We start from the raw sequence: 20,864 nt of genomic DNA, 5'->3' as shown, positions 1-20,864 counted from the left end.
ATGCATTTATTTTAACTGAATATAGTTGTATATTTTTGTAATAAAATAATGTGTAAAATTACAAGAGCAAAGCAATAAAATATCATTATTCTTTACCTTTCAAACAAATGGAAATATATTGTGAACAATTAAATATCACCTGGGTTTATTTTAGGAATAAATATAGAAAAAAATAGTCTTTCAGACTGATCACATTTTGAATTGGCCAAGTTATTCCATATCCGAATGAGAAAAGACCATTCAGCCCAACACCACTCCATCCAAAGCCCATGTATGATTATTCTACCATTGATCTATCTCCCCTCCCACCCCAGACCACCACCTGTTGATGCCTCATTTTAAGGTTCTTTCCCCTACTTCCTCTGAAAACATTTAACCTACTTCCCTTGAAAGCATTTAACTTTGATTTCAAAAGATTTTTTAAAAATCATCAGGAGCTATTGCAAGAGAATATCACATCTGAACTATGCTCCTGATGAACAGAAGCATCAAATCAAGGTGCAATAACCTTTTAAAAATCTTTAAAGTGTCGGTACAGTCGGAATAGTGTAATCCACATGTGCGTTTTCGGCAAGTGGCAATGTATGTTACATATTTCAAAGATGTAGTCAAAATGTTATGCACTGTTGGGAACTGGCAAAGTAGTTTATCTCATCAGAAATTAATTGTGTAAAGGTTTTAATTATTAATGTACGGACGAGTGAAATGATTCAGTTTCAACGGTTAGTTTCACTGTACTTTTATATACTGGGCCATGACTGCTAATGCTAGGATTGAAAAATTGGCAATTTACTTCTGATTGGTATAGAGAAAGTATGAATAATGTATTCAGAACAGAATGTTTGACAATTATCAGTTAAAGTTCAGGGAGTGCCTCAGCTTTATACTCAACCTGAGATTGAGATCAATAGCTGTATAACACTGTAAAAGTTCATTTTCAGCCAAAAGAAAGCAATGAAAACACCAGAAAAAAAATCATGTTGGAACAGTTGCTACCATTATTATTAATTCCAGCACACCAAAAATTCTAGAGTTACACATTTAGTATTCAGAGTTATATACAACACGTTCTGCAGAAATGGAAATCTAATTAACTCCTTACAGAACAAGCATCTAAAATAAAAGTTACAATAAAATAATAGATCAGGATATTTAAACATATTTAGTGAGACCTGATCTAAAAATAATCCACATTGTGAGGATTTGTGATTTGGTGTGATCTGATTTACTTAACCATTAAATCATTACTAAAAAGACTGAATAAAAATAAATCACAATAAATATGCTAGGATTTTTAAAAAATCAGCAGACTGTCTGAATTTCTCTTTGTCAGGGTGAGAACCATTTAATATCTACTTTGATATGTTCCTTTCTTTCACATGCCATAACTGTTGTCTGCGTCATATAATCTAGCCAATATTTTTTCCTGAAGCATATTTTAGCAATCTTAAAGTTTCAGTTGCCACATACATGATATGAAGTGCACAGTAATAATATACTATTGCATTTCTTCAAGAAATGTATGTGTCACTCTCCTATGTAACTTCTAACCTCTTTCGCCACAGTCAATGGGTAATTTTGCTCGCACAAAATTCAGTCATGAAGGTGTGAACCTATGAGTCGTCCACTTTTCTTCTTGTCAAATGATCATGGTTTTGTATCTATCAATGAAATGCATGCAAAACGTCTAGAAAAGAATTAAATGAATTTGTTTGAAATAATTATGTAATTAAAAAATAAACTTAATACGTAAGTTCACAGTTGCACAATAAGTAGAGAACATCACAGTTCTTTCATAAGTTTGGGAGACAAAAGTTTGTAATTATTGTGTCTTTTGCACAAATGAAAGGACGGCAGTTGCAGCTATTGATGAAATACAAAGGGCACACAAAGGGAAAGGCATAATACACTATCTGCTTCACATGTGAGGAAATTCCAATCACTCACAAGGAACAAAATCACCCATGGTCTCAGTAGATTTTCCTCGCAGAAAGAGATAAAAATCAGTATAACCCAGTCCCTTTTCCCCCAATTCCTTTAATACAACATACAAGAATATTTTCTTGTAGTGGCAATGATTATAAGCGTTGGGGACACTTACGGCTTCTGTAATGCCTAAGTTTTATTATCCCTCATTCTAGATGCTGCCTTTATGATTTGAGGGATATATCATCAAATTATTTTAGATACATCTGACCCAAATACTATTGTCACGACTGACTATAAATATTTAGCTACAGGCCTTCAATAGTTATAATGACTAAAAAATGTATTAAGTCCCCAAACTGACATCAACCGCTGTTAAGATAGAACCACCTTTTTTGCAATACAGTACTACCATGTTAAACAAAAATATATGGAAAGGAAAAAAATTGTTTTATATTATCACACAGAGTAAAATATTTGTATCAGAGTTTTTTTTAATACAAGATAGGTTTGTTAAAAGATCTGTTGTAAAATGTAGTTTATTGAGTGGGAGCGAACAGTGTCTACAATCTAAGCAGAATTTTTCAATTAACTACAGAATCTGTGCACCACAGCCAGTCTGTTCATGTGTGTGTGCAATTTTAACTTTCAACGTACAAATTATCATTCCATGGGACAGCAGCAATATTGTCGACTCCCACAGAACAGTCTATGTTCACACTGTGAAAGGAACAAAACCTCCTTTGTCTACTGGGTTGAATAACTTTACGTTTTTATTTGGCACTTATGGACTTATAAACAGGAACACCATTGGTGTACAAATTTGATCAGTTTATTTCAGTCGAAGGAAAAGGGGGAAAACATGCAAGGCAGCACAATACAGGAATACTGTTAATGCAGTATAGTTGTCCTGCAAAGAATATGTTAAATATGACAGAATTAGCAGTTGTTTACTAATTAAATATTAATTTCCATAAAACATTTGTTTTTTTACTATCATTTTCTGATTTAGCACAGTTTACTATATTTCTCCAAAAAACACTTGAAACATAAAAATAACAAATACAATACTCTTAACTGTTTGCAACTCTCAGTAAAAATACAAGTGCATTCAGCTTTCAAATATTAAAGTACAAGTGTGCACAGTTTTCTTGTAGAAGTGTATAAAGCAAACTCAAATGACTTATGAGTAAGACACGGTTCCTCTGAGCCTGTTACTCACAGCTATCAGTAGCTGAGAGCTCCGAAAATATCACTGTGCTGACTTTAATTTTGCATATTATTTTACATTCATCTTTACTGTAATTTGAAGCATTTAAAAGTTACCGTTTTATAATGTGCATTGTGGTTTCAAGAGAAACAAGTGGAAATTTCAATCCCTAACGCGATCAATGCATCTGCTTCATGTAACACCATAGTTAAAAAAGCTACACTTTTTATAAAATGCAAGTGCCATTGTTTGCTGGTTGGCAGTTTTTATAGATGCAGTAAACACTAAGTAATGATTCACAAGGAACAACCCATTTTAAGATAAAGCCAAAGTTCTTGTTATGAAAGGGGGAAAAAAAGCAGTATCTGGAAAACTTTGTACATACTGTTTCGCATGTATTCCAAGATTATGTAGGTTCTGTATATTTAAAAATCATTTGTTACTATCTCATTACAGTGATTGTTCTATTAATAATATAAAGGAATATAATATACTGTATATATAATGGAATCCACAACCTGCTTTTGGGAGTCAGTGGCTGTTGTATAGTTCACAGATCGACAGTGGGCCTTAGGCTCGCTTGGCATGAAGCATCTCAATCAGTAGGTTGTTACAAGGCACCTCCCCACTCAGGTGTTTGTAGTACAGGTATTCCTCTGCCTGCATACTGATTGCACGGATTTCAGGTAACCTCAGCAACAGTTGTCCAAATTTGTCCCCATGCTGTGGGTAGTTGCACATGGTGTAGTCCAAAAGGGCAGCGTGGACTTGTTCTTGAACACTTTCAATCAGATGCCGATTCTCTAAAACTTTCACATCTGTCACGGAAAGAACGGATTGGACACAACTTTAGTAATGCGGTTAGTTCATCTCAGAAGTACACTTGTTAACATTTTAAATGTAGCTAAACCTAATTTTTTAATACTGCTCAATTGGCAAGATTCACTAAATATATTCAAAAAGGAGTTAAATGAGGTCCTTACTACTAGGGGGATCAAGGGGTATGGCGAGAAAGCAGGAATGGGGTACTGAAGTTGAATGTTCAGCCATGAACTCATTGAATGGCGGTGCAGGCTAGAAGGGCCGAATGGCCTACTCCTGCACCTATTTTCTATGTTTCTATGTTTCTATGACCCATATCCATTATACTTTTACAAAATTCAAATACTCCATATTTGTGATGTTTTTATTTTGTAGTTTTCACCATAGCACCTAGGGACCCAGCCCTGTGAAGCTCAATGTAATGAAATCTGATGTCTGTAAATCTTGACATTAAGTTCAGTTTCCCAATATTCTTTGTGCTGTGCTTCATCAGGCAGGAAGGCAGAGGCAGCTTCCTCACTCCGGCCAAAGTTAAAGATAGCTTTACCCGCCCTCCTGTATAGATCTGAGGCATGGATGATGTAGAGAAGGCACCTCACGTCGCTGGAGATCTATCACCAATTATGTCTCCGTAAGATCCTGCAAATTCCCTGGGAGGACAGGCGCACCAACGTCAGTGTCCTCAACCAGGCTAACATCCCCAGTATTGAAGCACTGACCACACTCGATCAGTTTTGCTGGGCAGGCCACATAGTTCACATGCGAGACACGAGACTCCCAAAGCAAATGCTCTATGCGGAGCTCCTTCATGGTAAACGAGCCAAAGGTGGGCAGCGGAAACGTTACAAGGACGCCCTCAAAGCCTCCCTGGTAAAGTGTGACATCACCACTGACACCTGGGAGACCCTGGCCAAAGACCGCCCTAAGTGGAGGAAGTGCATCCGGGAGGGTGTTGAGCTCTTCGAGTCTCAACGCAAAAAGTGTGAAGAGGTCAGGCGCAGGCAGCGGAAGGAGCGTGCGGCAAACCAGCCCCACCCACCCCTTCCCTCGACGAATGTCTGTCCCACCTGTAACGGGGTCTGTGGCTCTCATATTGAACTGTTCAGCCACCAGAGAACTCACTTTAGGAGTGGAAGCAAGTCTTCCTCGATTCCGAAGGACTGGCTATGATGATGAAAGATAGCTGACAGAGTCCAATGACATATTTAGATCCAATTAGCATCTGTGCATTAGGACCCTTACTACTAGGGCTGCTGCTTCTGTCTTTCGAACTACTGTGCAATGTAGGGCAGTTGCTTCATTTTTTTTATGCTGCATTTTTGAGTATCTCGCCCTGTCAAAGTAGGCCTGTGCAGAGAAAAATTATTCAGGAAAATTGCACCATGGGGAGTTGCATTCTTAAAAGGGAAGAGGCATTGTATTTTTGTTCTAATTTTTGCAGTAGCTTTTAAAATGTGGTACTGTTTTTATTCACACAGATGACATTGTGCAGAAATATGAGGTGGTATACTTTAGGAGGAAGAATAAATAGCAATATATTCACCAAATGATCGAACTTTAAGAGAAGCAGAGAGACTATGGGGTTCAGGTAAACAAATCATTAAACGCTGTTAAAATATGGGATTTTAGGCTTTATAGGTAGGGGATTAGAGTACAAGAACAAATAGGTCATGGTAAACTTTTATAAATCACAGTTTAAGCCACAGTTAGAACATTGTGTCTAGTTTTAGACATCATACTTTGGGAAGGACATCAAAGCCATGTAGATACGTAGTTGTGCAGAAGAGCTTCATTGCGTCATACCAGGGATGATGGGCATAAGGTAGAGGAGAACTGAGAGAAACTGCAGCTTTTTTTCATTAAAACAGAGAGGGTTAAGAGCAGATCTAATAAAAGTGTTCAAAATGATGAAGGGTTTTGATAAATAGATAAACACTTTTTTCACTGGTCATTAACTAAAGGGCATAAATTTAGGATCACCATGAGAAGAACAAAGGGAGAGTTTAGGATTTTTGTTATGCAGAGGGTTGTTTGGACAGGACGAGCTCTACCAGAAACAGCGGCAGAAGCAGAATTCAGAATAGCGTTTTAAAAAGGAAGCAGATAAGTATATTGAAAGAAAAATGGAAAAGGCTTTGGAAAACAGCAGGAGAATGGGGCAAATGAGATAGCTCCTTCAGGAACATAAGAACATAAAAAATAGGAGCAGGAGTAGGCCATGCGACCCCTCGAGCCTGTTCCGCCATTCAACAAGATCATGGCTGATCTTCGACCTCAACTCCTCCTTCCCGCACTATATCTCTTCATTTCCTGAGTTCCCAAAAATGTATCGACCTCTGTCTTGAATATACTCAATGAATGAGCATCCGCAGCCCTCTGGGGCAGAGAATTCCAAAGATTCACAAAAACATTTCTCCTCCTCTCAGTCCTAAATGGCCGACCCCTTATTCTGAGACTGTGACCCCGTGTTCTAGATTCCCCAGCCAGGGAAAACATTTTCTCAGCAGTAACCCGGTCAAGTCCCTTAAGAATTGTGTATGTTTAAATTAGATCACCTCTCATTCTTCTGAACTCTAGGGAATATAATCCTAGTCTACTCAATCTCTCCTCATAGAGCAATCCCTTCATTTCAGGAATCAGTCCAGTGAACCTTCGTTGCACTCCCTTTAAGGCAAGTATGCCTTTCCTTAGGTAAGGAGACCAGAACTGTACACAGTATTCCAGGTGTGGCCTCAACAATGCCCTGTATAACTGTAGTAAGTCTCCTTTACTCTTATACTCTCCTCTCTTTGTAACAAAAGCTAACATATCATTGTGCTTTCTTAATTGCTTGCTGTGCCTGCATGTTAACTTTCCGTGACTCATGTACAAGGACACCCAGGTTCCTCAATGAAAATATTTCCCAGTTTCTCACCATTCAAAAAATATTCAGCTTTTTTGTTTTTCCTACCAAAGTGGATAATTTCACACTTGCCCACATTGTATTCCATTTGCCATGTTCCTGCCCACTCAGTCAACCTGTCTATATCTCTCTACAGCCTCTATGCATCCTCCTCACAGCTTACTATCCCACCTAACTTTGTATCATCAGCTAACTTGGATACATTACACTCAGTTCCTTCATCTAAGTCATAATATAGATTGTGAATAGCTGAGGCCCAAGCACTAATCCTTGCGGTACCCCGCTAGTTATAGCCTGCCAACCCAAAAATGTCCCATCTATTTCTACTCTCTGTTTTCTGTTCATTAACCAATCCTCAATCCATGCTAATATATTACCCCCAATCCCATGAGTCCTAATTTTGTGTAATAACCTCTTATGTGGCACCTTATCAAATGCTTTTTGAAAATCCAAATAAACTACATGCACTGGTTCCTCTTTATCCATCCTACTAGTTACATCTTCAAAAAGCACTAACAGATTTGTCAAACACAATTTCCCTTTTATAAAACTATGTTGACTCTGCCTAATCATATTGCGATTTTCTAAGCTTCCTCTTACCACGTCCCTAATAATAGATTCTAGTATTTTGCCTACTACTGATATCTGGCTAACTGGCCTATAGTTTCCTGTCTTTTCTCTTCCTCCTTTCTTAAATAGCAGGGTTATGTTTGCTATCTTCCAATCCTTGGGAACTATTCTAGAATCTAGGGAATTCTAGAAGATTAACACCAATGCATCCACTATCTCTGCAGCTTCCTCATTTAAAACCCTGGAATACTTAGTCCCTTAATTTCTCCAGTACGATGTCTTTACATATACTAACTTCTTTAAGTTCCTCATTCTCTCTAGACCATTGGTTCCCCCCATTATTTCTGGAATGTTTTTTGTGTCTTCTGCTGTGAATACAGATACAAAGTATTTGTTTAATGTCTCTGCCATTCTCTTATTGCCCATTGTAATTTCTCCTGTCTCTGCCTCTAATGGGCCCATGTTTACTTTCAGTAATATCTTCCTATTTACATACCTATAGAAACATTTACAATCTATTTTTATGTCTCTTACTAATTTACTCTCATATTCTTTTTTCTCTTTCCTTATCAATTTCTTGGTTTTCCTTTGCTGAATTCTAAAATCCTCCTAATCCTCAGGCTTACTATTCTGATTGGCAACATTATAAGCCTCTTCCATTGATCTAATACTATCTTTATCTTCTCTTGTTAGCCACGGTTGGACAACTTTTCCTGTGGGGTTTTTGTACCTTAAAGAAATGTATATTCATTGTAAATTATGTATGAATTCTTTAAATGCTAGCCATTGCCTGTCTACCATCATATCTTTTAATGTTTGAATCTTTTAAATTCAGAAAGCTGCCACAGACGAAATGGGCTAAGGGGCCTCCTTCTTTGTGGTAAAATTCTATGATTCTATAATCCTCTCTGATACTTGGTACTGTTGGGTAGTTCTACTTCATCAGATTTTAGCGTCCTCGCCCAGGCCAACATCCCCATCATTGAAGCACTGACCACACTTGATCAGCTCCGCTGGGCAGGCCACATAGTTCGCATGCCAGACACGAGACTCCCAAAGCAAGCGCTCTACTCGGAACTCCTTCACGGCAAACGAGCCAAATGTGGGCAGAGGAAACGTTACAAGGACACCCTCAAAGCCTCCCTGATAAAGTGCAACATCCCCACTGACACCTAGGAGTCCCTGGCCAAAGACCGCCCTAAATAGAGGAAGTGCATCCGGGAGGGCGCTGAGCACCTCGAGTCTTGTCGTCGAGAGCATACAGAAAACAAGCGCAGGCAGCGGAAAGAACGTGCGGCAAACCAGTCCCACCCACCCTTTCCCTCAGCGACTATCTGGCCCACCTGTGACAGGGACTGTGATTCTCATATTGGGCTGTTCAGCCACCTAAGAACTCATGTTAAGAGTGGAAGCAAGTCTTCCTTGATTCCAAGGGACTGCCTATGATGATGACTTTGTCAGATTCCTTGAAGTGTCCTGTCTTCTCCCACATCTGTTCCCAGGTCCTGAAGGAAGTGTACATAGCATGAGGCTCACTGGTAATTCCTGCCAGGTGTGATGCACTGCTATCCTGGGGACCCTAGAGTTTCAAACAGGGCAAACCTTCTCGCGGCTACCTCATGCAGCAGCAGGCCAATTTTGATGGCCATCAAACCGGGCTGGATATCACTTGTCCACAGACTCCGTTTCCACATTAAGGTTTGCTTTCACTTTCTTTCCCCCAATACATTCTTTGCAAAGGCTACTAACTGGCTCATAGACTGTTTCCCCTCATGTGCAGCAACTTGTCTCTAAATCTGAGTTGCAGCTCGTGGGAGATTTTTCCACATTAGGTGCTTGGCCCGTGCAAGACACGGACCTCAATGGGAGCTCTGAATGTTTATTTAAATTAAGTGACCTATAATAGCACAAGGACAGATGTGAGCAAATCTGGCTGGCATTACACTTGACCTGGCGCCATCACTGGTACAGGAGCCGCTGGAGAAAATCTATTATGATATCCTAAGTGGGAGTCAGGCACCCATAACAATTGAATGAATGGGAATATAATTCACAGAACATAAATGGAGCTGGAAACATCTTTGGGAACATTTTTTGCCTTATAACTACTGTTTAACCTCAGTAATTCTTGAAAGTTGCAAAGGTCCAAAGAAAACGTAGGAATTGTTCAAAATGTAACAGAACCTGTGATTACACTGTAATTACAGTCCCTGTCCTAACTAAAAAAACTAAAACAAAACAGGTTATCTGGTGATTATCACATTGCTGTATATGGGAGCTTGCTGTGAGCAATTTGTTTGCCGCATTTTCTTCATTGGCTGTCATCATAAGCAGTCCCTCGGAATCGAGGAAGACTTGCTTCCACTCCTGAAGTGAGATCTTTGGTGGCTGAACAGTCCAATACGAGAGCCACAGATTCTGTCACAGGTGGGACAGATAGTCGTTGAGGGAAGGGGTGGGTGGGACTGGTTTGCCGCACGCTCTTTCCTCTATCTGCGCTTGATTTCTGCACGCTCTCGGCGTTGAGACTCAAGGTGCTCAGCGCCCTCCCGGATGCACTTCCTCCACTTAGGGCGGTCTTGGGCCAGGGACTCCCAGGTATCGGTGGGGATGTTGCACTGTAAAGCCCAAAGTGAATGCCAAAGGCGCTATATAAATGCAAGTCTTTCTTTCTTGAGACATTCCATGATATAAATCATGATATTTTGAAAGCTCAAAATTCAGCCTTAAAAAATAAACACGTTATATACTAACGACACCAGGAGGAAATGATCACAGTACATTTCAACATCCATCTTTTGTTCTATTGATAATTTCCAGGCCAAAAAGCCTTAGGGAGTCCTAAGGTTGGTCAAATTCACATACCCTCAGCTAGTTGACTTTATTCTGTTAAAATACTAACTTTAAATAATAATTACCTATTTTTCAATTCAAATGTTCTCCCTAACACCACAATAAACATTAACACACACAAGCCTCTAAATCACATGAACTCTTCATTTACAAGCAAGCATACAAAGCTCACCCTCACAATTTTCAACATGCTTCAGATTATTTCTCTCTTTAACTGTTCTCGTTATTTGGAGCAGTCTTTGTTCACAAGAGGCTGCTGCTAAATTGCAATCGCTTAAGGGAATGTGAGTTATAAAAGCCTTTTCCAGCAAAGGATCCTCATGATTGAAAGGCAGGAAATAGAACGATAGGTCAATTCATTAAGGCTTTATTAAATGCTTCTTTAGAACAAAACTAACATGTACCTTCTCATAAGTATTGCTTTTTGAAAAATTCTAATTTTAATTAAAATTCTTTACCTGCTCAGGAGAAAAATCAATATGGCCAATAAATGTCACACTCTTTTGTAAATATTTTGTTTTGTATGCGCTGTGGTGGGCTGAATGTAAAAACTGTGCACTGTTGAAGGTAATTATGTCTCGCAAGTGGCATAAAAATCTGGCTCTACAACTGATTCAATACAAAACACCTCAACACAATGTTTTCAAATAGAAAAGGGTAAAATCTGGTGAAAATGGCCCTGAATGGAGGAAAAAAGCCCCACTTGGATTTTTTTTGTTGATTAAAAAAATGCTGTTGTGATAAATGAAGAATTTATAGGTGAAGCCTTTAATTCCAGTGTGCGCTTGGAAGAAAGCCATACATCTGTCACTTGAAAGCATAATTTTCTATTTGTATCTCAATAATATATTTGATTAAAAATTTGCATTGAGGTGATATTTCATAACAATATTGAAAAATTAACATTTGCATTGTCACAAGAAACTGAACTAAGTGACTAATATGGCTCTGATAGACAAGCACATTTTATAGTAGAGTCAGCTGCTAGTTTTGATGCCTGCGAGACTTAGTACCTTCCAAAGTGTAGATTTTGAAAACCACATTGTTATACAATTAACTGATGAATTTACTTCATCATTATCTTTCTTACTTTGAGATTCTTCCATTGACAACAGTGTCCCTGACACTGCTTACAACTGTGAAAGAGGCAGCTCAGGGAGACAGAGCTTCTAAACACTAAGCCACGGAGCACAAGTTCACCTCGCGTTTCAACTTTCTCATTCAGTCCAGTAGGACAACTCTTTGGAGGGCTGCTTTGACAATGTATTTTTAACTGTATATTCATGACTTTAGAAACCTCTCCCTACAGGGCAGGAGAGAGAGAGATTGGAAAGGCAGATAACACTGGCCATCCCGCAAGCATATTCACATTGTGCAGGCACCCGGGAGCAGGTAGTTCACTCTCCTTACTAACCAGAGAATGGCAATCAAAAACAGAAAAAAATACATATTTGAAAAGCAAAACATGAAGCATTATGGCCGCGATTTGACAAATTTTGCAGCAATGTTAAATCATTTTAGTGGCGCAATTTGCAGTATGGGAACATGACCCTGTTCTTGCTCTCCTTACCTTAGCACTTGGCACTGAGAAGGGGGAGACACACCAGCCTGCTTGGGATGTGCCAAATGCTGCAAGCAGGAATTCAACTCCCCCTGTAGCAATGGTGGTGTCTCAGTAGAGACACTCGCCATTTCTCATAACTAATATGACTAATGGGAATTGAATGTTTGAATTCTGGACAATGACTTCCTGCATATATTAGCTAATTGGGCTGATGAACTTATACGCCGCTCTTCTCTGGCACGTTGGAAAGAAAAGTGGATGCTATGATTCATAGCCATGGCAGAAGTATATGTAAAATATAATTTATATTTACATGCATTGCATTATCAGATAAAATTGTGACATAATGTTGCGCTTGTGGTAATTACAAAGTGGCGTTTGTGGTGTCATCAAATAATGTGTGATGGATAATCTAATGAAATTGCTGCCAATTCTCATTTTCCTACAGAGCGTCCATTTTAGGAGAAAATGGATGGAGGGTACCTCCTGGTGCCATTGTCAGAAGCTTGGGAGAAAGTTGTCTGTCTACCCGAAAACCGATGATTAGGTGGCTTGTAGAATCCAAAGGAACAAAGGGTATAATTAAAATGTTAAAAAAATCAACTAGGTAACTTACTAATCGGAATATCTATTGTTAGTAGTTGAGGCCCATATTTTGAATATGCGTACGATGAGTGTGTTATACCTCAAGTTATTGCATCGACAGAGATGTGCCACGCTGTCATGTTACTATGTAAGATTTTTCTCAATTTGACCCAAAACCCTAATGAATCAGTGTAAAGTGAGGTGGATCTAGGCCTCAAGCATTGATAGACAGCACCTCGGACCATCCAGTGCAAATCAGACGACTCAACAAAAAGTGTCATGATGACTTCCCAAGCATGCAAGTGAAGCTCCATAAATTCAGAATTAAATCTCTGATGGAACACTAAGAGACTGGAATACTGTATACAGTTTTGGTTTCCATATTTACGAAAGGATATACTTGTTTTGGAGGCAGTTCAGAAGAAGGTTCACAAAGTTGATTCCGGGGATGAGGGGGTTGACTTATGAGGAAAGGTTGAGTAGGTTGGGCTTCTACTCATTGTAATTCAGAAGAATTAGAGGTGATCTTATTGAAACGTATAAGATTATGAGGGGGCTTGACAAGGTGGATACAGAGAGAATGTTTCCGCCGATGGGGGAGACTAGAACTAGAGGGCATGATGTTAGAATAAGGGGCCACCCATTTAAAACTGAGATGAGGAGAAATGTCTTCTCTCAGAGGGTTGTGGATCGTTGGAATTCGTTGCCTCAGAGAGCTGTGGAAGCTGGGACATTGAATAAATTTAAGACAGAAATAGACAGTTTCTTGAACAATAAGGGAATAAGAGGTTATGGAGAGTGAGCAGGGAAGTGGAGCTGAGTCCAGGATCAGATCAGCCATGATCATATTAAATGGCGGAGCAGGCTCGAGGGGCCGTATGGCCTATTCCTGCTCCTATTTTTTATGTTCTTATGTTCTAGACACCCAAGTCTGAGAAATTGAGACCGCAGAAAACTGTAAGCCAAGGGGCCCAACCAAAACAGATCTGAACAATCGGAGATGCTGCAATAACATGTATCTTTGGCATCCCTGAAGGTCTGAGGAACAGCAGGACTTTTAACAAAGGCATCTTGAGGTTCTTCATCACATTGTATAACAGAATGCTGGATAGAGCCCCCACAACATACTGCCCCATATGTCTACGGACACCCAAGGGTCTTTGTAGAATGGACAACTAGAGGGAGAAGAAATTCTGCATAAGGACCCCTCTCCAAGTCACAAGGAACATTACCGCACAGTAGAGACCTATGCACCAGTGCTACAGACATACACCCCATTCAGATGGGACAACAGCAATAAAGACCACCCCTCATCAGTGAAGAACCAACACGTGAAAGAAGAAAATGAGAGTAAAATTCAACTTTGGCATTGGCGTAAAACAGGCATTAGCAGATCAGTCATCTGTTACACCCCGCCCGATGTTCCTTTCCACTGAATCAAGCATTGACAGACCATAGTCAACACCTCTGATCCATCTCGTGGAACTCAGGAAACTCTACAATGGAAGTCAATAGAACGGAAAGTCAGGCAGGATGTATAATGGGCAGCCAATCTGCTATCACCTATCTTGCGTTCCTGCCAAAGTTGAATTTTACCCCCAAACAGTCCTAAATTGACCAGAGCGACACTGGACACCCAGAGATATGGGGTAAGGGAAAAAGGGAGACAGTAGCTAGCAACTTAGCCAGGAAGGTTAACAGAACGGGGTACAAAAACACATGACTGTGCAGTTACACATTTCTGGTGCTGAAATGTGGGAAGGAGAGCAAATTGCAAATGGTGCTGCTCGTTAGGAAAGAGTGGGGCCTTCGATCCCCACCTAGCAATATCTAGCATAGGTCTGAAGAAAGGATGCTAAGCTTAAAGGCTCAAACATTAAGTGTAAAAGTTACACCCTCCCAAGTTTATATAGAAAGTTTCCATTATAAATGTGGACATAAGAATTTATAATGGAAAAAGTAGACACAAAAAATGGATGTGTCTACTTTTACCTTTATAAATTCTTATGTCCACATTTATATAAATAACTATATATATATATATATATATATATATATTTATATATAAATATATGTCCTTTGTAACAGACTGCATATGCTGGTTGGCCACATGACAACAATGTTGAAAGGTTTGTGAGTGTTGGGTTATATTGGTAATTAGTAGCATCCAGGTACTGTGTTTTTTGTTACAGGTCAATTTTAACTCAAACTAATCAGTGGGCTTGCATAAGGTTTGGAGCTAAGAGTGCTTTTAGATTATATATTTCTACTATCACCTACTCCATCTTTGGATTGTCCAAGCTTCTATGTTATGCTTGACTGTGAAAGTGAACCATTAAAGTTGATGCATTTATGACAAGTTGTCACTGCTGATATGAACTTGTTCTCCTTGCTGGTCCATGGTTCTGCTTTGCAGTGGATCAACGTTCTGGATGCTGATACCTTGTGTGTCCTTTTGCACATAGACTTAGAAGTTGCCTTCCTTCCCGAGGTCATTTAACAACGTTTTGACACACAGTTGTATACATACATAAACTCAGCCCATTTCTCTTCATAAATGTGAATATCTAGGTTCGGCTGTATTTGAAATCTGTGAGATTCATCTCCATGAGCTATTGTTTGGCTTACAGTTGAGTTACGACAGTAGTGATTGCCATTCTTGATACTCTTTGTCATTGCCGCCCAGTCCAGCAGTTTTCTTTTCTGATTTAGAGCATGTTCCCTTTGGGCCACATTAAATTTTGCTTGAGGAAGGACAGATGTGGATTTCCTCCTTCTCCCTTTGCCATTCCTACACTGAACACGTTCATGTTACACTCACATGATCTGTATCAACGTCACTTTTGGGGGTTTGTCTGTGGGGAGGCATCCTGTTTCCTCGGAAATCCTGCCAGATACGCTTCCTTAGTGGTCAGAAAGTCATCATCATAGGCAGTCCCTCGGAATCGAGGAAGACTTGCTTCCACTCTTAGCATGCGTTCTTAGGTGGCTGAACAGTCCAATACGAGAACCACAGTCTCTGTCACAGGTGGGACAGACAGTGGTTGAAGGAAAGGGAGGGTGGGACTGGTTTGCCGCACGTTCTTTCCGCTGCCTGCGCTAAATTTCTGCACGCTCTCGGTGACAAGACTCGAGGAGCTCAGCGCTCTCCCGGATGCACTTCCTCCACTTAGGGCGGTCTTTGGCCAGGGACTCCCAGGTGTCAGTGGAGATGTCGCACTTTATCAGGGAGGCTTTGAGGGTGTCCTTGTAATGTTTCCGCTGCCCACCTTTGGCTAATTTGCTGTGGATGAGGTCCGAGTAGAGCGCTTGCTTTGGGAGTCTCGTGTCTGGCATGCGAACGATGTGGCCTGCCAGCGGAGCTGATTAAGTGTGGTCAGTGCTTCAATGCAGGGGATGTTGGTCTGGACAAGGACGCTACTGTTGGTGCGTCTGTCCTCCCAGGGGATTTGTCAGAAAGTAGGCATAGGATCAAACGGCGATCGATCTAACGCCATTTGAATTTGGAGCCTACCAGGAGGTAGCAGATAAAGAAGTAAGTTTCTTCTTTACCATCTTTAGATAGACTGGCCTGTGGCCCCCTGCCATCTAGCAGCAAGGGGCCCTCTGACATCCCACCAGATCCTGTTCCACCAGGCGGATGCCCGTACTGATGTGGCACCCACCATTAATCTGTGAGATTTGGAACATGGTCATGTTGGGGACAGAGCGACTGGTGGAATTTCTGAAATGTCTTTTGCTGTTGGTGCAGTGGGAGACTCTCCAGATGATCGACATTTGAAACTGCTGCTTCTCTGCCTTTAACTTTATTTTACATTGACCTTTTTCATTCAATTGCCCAGTGCTAACATGTTATCGGAGCTGGGCTGCAAACTTCGCCACAGTTTCTATTAACACAGCAATAATTGACCAGCAGGAGAGGCACCTGCACAGGGCACAAAAATATAGGTGGCATTAATGACAACACTTTTTAAACTAAGACACTGGGAAGAACAACTTGTCGGAACATTCCGGGGCTTCACACCACTTGCAGAGTCTGTCTATCTGAGAGCCAGCAGGGATGGAGGCTTCATTACGGCCTGATAATGTCTTCATTATTACTTATCTTTTTAACTTTTAGACATTCTTTCTCTAATAATTTGCATTTCTTTTCCCAAGTAAACAGAATTCAACAGCCTGTCGTTCACTCAAAGTCCAGCGCACCGATTCTTTAAAATCAAGACTTCTATTTCATGCATGGATGCACTCAGAGGCTGTCATTTTTAGCAGAAACTCAAAGTCCGCTGAGAAAAGTCAATTAACACATTTGTTGAAAATGTGACACACAATTATTCAGATGCCAGTTCAATGTCTTGGAAAAGATGTACGTGTCATTTCTAATTTCACCCAATTTCAACAGAAAACAAGAGTCTTGATCCCCCTTCGGTTAAAAAAAAATGAGGTTAAATTTGATGACAAATCAGTGTTCAAAGCCAAATATTTATAGATCCACAATAGACAAGTTAGTCCTTTCATGTCTGTGAAGGTTAACAGACAAAGATCAGGGGTCACAGTCTAAGGATAAGGATTTAGGACCGAGATAAGAAGAAACGTCTTCACTCAGAGAATTGTGAACCTGTGGAATTCTCTACCACAGAGAGTTGTTGAGGCCAGTTCGTTGGATATATTCAAAAGGGAGTTAGATGTGGCCCATACAGCTAAAGGGATCAAGGGGTATGGAGAGAAAGCCAGGAGTGGGGTACTGAAGTTGCAAAAATGATCAGCCATGATCATATTGAATGGTGGTGCAGGCTCGAAGGGCCGAATGGTCTACTCCTGCACCTATTTTCTATGTTTCTATGTTACTACATTGTCATGCCTGCATCACCTCAGCAGAAAGAGTGACTAAAAGTTAAGGCTTGCTTAATTATGGTAGCAAGGAGGAAAGCACCTGTGTAATTCACCGATGAAAGGATGATTCCGTGACTCTTTATTCTACTTCTACCTTTCCGTTCCTATCTGAATAAATAAAATTTTTCTGCTTTGTAACTTTAATTAGGTTATGTATTATTTAATATTGTCTCTTTACATCCCGAGGATTGCCAAACTTTGGCTCAACAAGTAAATAAAACCTTCTCAGTCACAGTTTTCTTTGTTTTGTCTGAGAAATAGTCATGTGCAAAAAGACAAAGCTGGTTTCACCAGACTTTCTGGCGGTGAATATCAAATCTGCAACCTCAAGCCTTGGTAGGTTCGGAAAAGCCATCCGACTGACGTACATTAGAACAGATATAATCATCCTGATTGTGCTGAGCCGCAACATGTCTTTTTGTCTCAGTTCTACGATCACTATCTGCTTATTTAACGGTCAATTTGGCTGCTTTGAAATTTTTTATTTACTTGTGCCAGTGCAAGAATCATGGCAATAAACCCATCTTGCAATTGAACAGGTTTAAATTATAAAACATAGAGGTTTCATGTTTCATATTCAATATGTAAATTCTAAATATAATGTTGACACTTTTTGTGGGATATAATTTTTCAAAAATAAAACAGTCTGTTTACATAATGAACAGTTTCTCCGCTGGTTTTGCAGGAGCTTCATCTGATTCATTGAATGTCGCCACAGCTGCTTGAAGTGTTAGCTTACCACAAAGGTCAGGCTGGGAACACATGAACATTAAATACATACTTCAAACTCACTCAGAACAAATCGCTATTAAAAAATGCTTTTTTGTTGCGCTAATGTAATAGGGGTCTCGTTAACTCATATAAACCTACTTATTAGATTATCCTGGTAAATGTTAACCCCTGCTATTTAGCTGAAGATGTAACTGACCAGCAGGATTTCAGAGAATATATGGGGGTAGTTGTAACCTAACTCACCCAGCAGGGAATTGACAGGATCTGTTGGATCAGCAGTTTTACACCCTGCCCGATTTTACTCTCCATTGACTTCAATGAAGAGGAAAATCAGGCCGGGTGTAAAATGGGCGGCCATCTCGAACTGGGCCTTTTCCCTTCGGGTGAATTAGGTTAAAATTAGCCCCCGTGATCCTGAATATAATTTCATATAAACATCCAGATAATGTGCAATTGTGAACTGCTGGGGTTCTATTTCACAACTAATTAATAAGAGCAAAGTGTGTTGCTTACCAGGACTAAACAAGAGGAGGAACTTAAAGCAGACAATATCCCTTCTATCGACCTGTAAGGATTGCAGTTTAGCTGTCAACTCCTGAGCTCTCAACACCAAGTTAATGAGAGTTGCACCAGCTTGGTTGGCGATTGTGGATAACTCAACCTGAATGGAAAAAGAAAAGTTGGTGCAATTTATTGTATCCATTAGTGTAAGGACTTGCACTGCTGAAGAACATTTTCACATATCAGATCAAGTAACAGGTAGAGGATTTATTCAGACTGAAATGACACAATACCTGCAGTATGGCCTGAAATCCTGCATTACAGAAATGCTCTCCCATTCTCGGAGAGAGGAAAACGTTAGGCAGATTTATTTTCACTGGTAAACGAGCCAAAGGTGGGTAGCAGAAGCATTACAAGAGGAGGAACTCAAAGCCTCCCTGGTAAAGTGCGACATCACCAGTGATACCTGGGAGACTCTGACCGAAGACCGCCTGAGGTGGAGAAAGTGCATCCGGGAGGGCGTTGAGCTCTTCGCGTCCCTACGCAAAGAGCATGAAGAGGTCAGGCGCAGACAGCAGAAGGAGCACGTGGCAAACCAGCCCCACCGACCCCTTCCCTCAACGAATATCTGTCCCACCTGTAACAGGGTCAGTGGCTCTTGTATTGGACTGTTCAACCACCAGAGAACTCACTTTGGGAATGGAAGCATCTTCCTCGATTCTGATGGACTGCCTATGATGATGATAAACATTTTGGGCATGTTTTATGCATAGATTTATATAAATGCTCAACCCCATTTAATTTTATACAAGGAAAAAATTAGATTTGATTCTTTAGGCAGCAGAGATCTTTATGCATAGCGCAGAAGAGAAAAATACACTACCTTACTGGGGATTCAATATGCAATTTGTGCACCCTGTGGGCCACTGCCTACCTCTAGATATCTTTCTCCAGGAGCCTGGATGAACAGGCCTTGAACTACTCGGTGAATCACTACACTAATATTTCTCTCGAATACAAAAGGCATAGAAATACTTCCACAGGCCGTGATAGTGTTGCCCTGCACCCTCCCCCCTCTCCCCCCACCCCCCAAAAAAACAGCTATCAAGTCATCGGAGAAGATTGGAGTGTGACTCTAACCTGGATGCTCAAGCGCATTTATATTTTAGATTCAGGGCAAGGCAATGATTTACAATGTTTGGTTTCAAGGTGTTCCATGGGAGGTTGTACTTTATTTAGGTTTAAGCTTTCCACTTCTCTTGTGTGAAAATCAAACATTAATATGCATAAGAAGTGAGTGCCACAAAATACCATATGTATGGAAGACCTTGAAATCAGCCCATTTGATTACTTCACTGGTACAGGTATCAGAATTCAATCATGACATCTTGCTACGTGCCATCTCTGAAAGTCAATATTGGGTTGTATTTTATGGCAGTTTGGTAGAAATACGCAGATAATGAAAAAGTAGCAGGAGACATTGTCAAATGGCACTGGATATTTAATCAATACAAGCTTGTTTGCAAAGCAGAATGCAGAACACAGGGTTTTCCTGATATTTCAGCACATTAAAATCTTCCCAATTGTTCTTTTTTTAATATCACTAAAATGTCCATTTGATGCTGCGGCAATGTATGCCATCATTGGAATGAATTCACTCAAGAGATGTAGAAATCTTTATTTAACATTAACTCACTGTTACTTGCTCGAACAGACTTACCAGCTTCTGCTACGTAAATCAAACATCTCCCCATGGAATTTCAGCACTTTTTATAGGTTAGAGGAGGGGGGAAAAGGAGGGGGAAAGGAAGAAAGGGCTTGAATTTGTATGGCGCCTTGCATGGCCTCAGGACATCCAAAAGCGCTTCACAGCCAATGCTATACCGTTGAAGTGTGGTCACTGTTGTAATTTTTTTGTCTTATAATACTCCTGTGAAGTGCCTTGGATGTTTTACTATGTTAAAGGCGCTATATAAATACAATGTGTCCTTGTAATGTAGGGATCCTAAGAAGTTTGAATGAATCACTGATGGTGCAATGAAGCAGTGCGGAAAGTGATAGATTGCAAGTTTTCAGCTTCAATCCTTCACTCACTGGGCTTCCGTCATCAACTGCACTAACGTTGGCTTCAATGGAATTAAAAATCGGGAGAGGTAAAACGAGCAGTCGATTCGCGATCACCCGTTTCACACTCTGGCACATTTTATGCTTCATCGGGCAAGGAATGAAAAGATGAGAAGGCACCATTAGATGCCCTTGTTTGCCACTTGCTGGCCAGCTCAAGGCGAGCATTGTCAGATAGATGGGAA

The 20,864-nt window shown here is 40.3% G+C and overlaps 1 protein-coding gene across 2 annotated transcripts in view; it reads right to left on the bottom strand.

Moving 5' to 3' along the window:
- Positions 1-2,736: 2,736 nt before the first annotated feature.
- LOC139232461 (nuclear receptor subfamily 5 group A member 2-like) overlaps positions 2,737-20,864 on the bottom strand; it is a 125,982-nt gene continuing 107,854 nt past the window's right edge. For both annotated transcript variants that reach the window (XM_070862678.1, XM_070862679.1), the window contains exons 6-7: positions 18,568-18,715; positions 2,737-3,954 (exon numbers count right to left, since the gene is read on the bottom strand). In XM_070862678.1, coding sequence (XP_070718779.1) covers positions 3,707-3,954; positions 18,568-18,715 — 396 coding nt within the window. In that variant the 3' untranslated portion in view covers positions 2,737-3,706. The remainder of the gene's footprint in view (positions 3,955-18,567; positions 18,716-20,864) is intronic.

Source organism: Pristiophorus japonicus, chromosome 20, assembly GCF_044704955.1.
Source record: "Pristiophorus japonicus isolate sPriJap1 chromosome 20, sPriJap1.hap1, whole genome shotgun sequence".
NCBI classification, from domain to species: domain Eukaryota; kingdom Metazoa; phylum Chordata; class Chondrichthyes; family Pristiophoridae; genus Pristiophorus; species Pristiophorus japonicus.
Note: the sequence above shows the minus strand (reverse complement) of the source record. Positions and strands in the feature narration are given on the sequence as shown.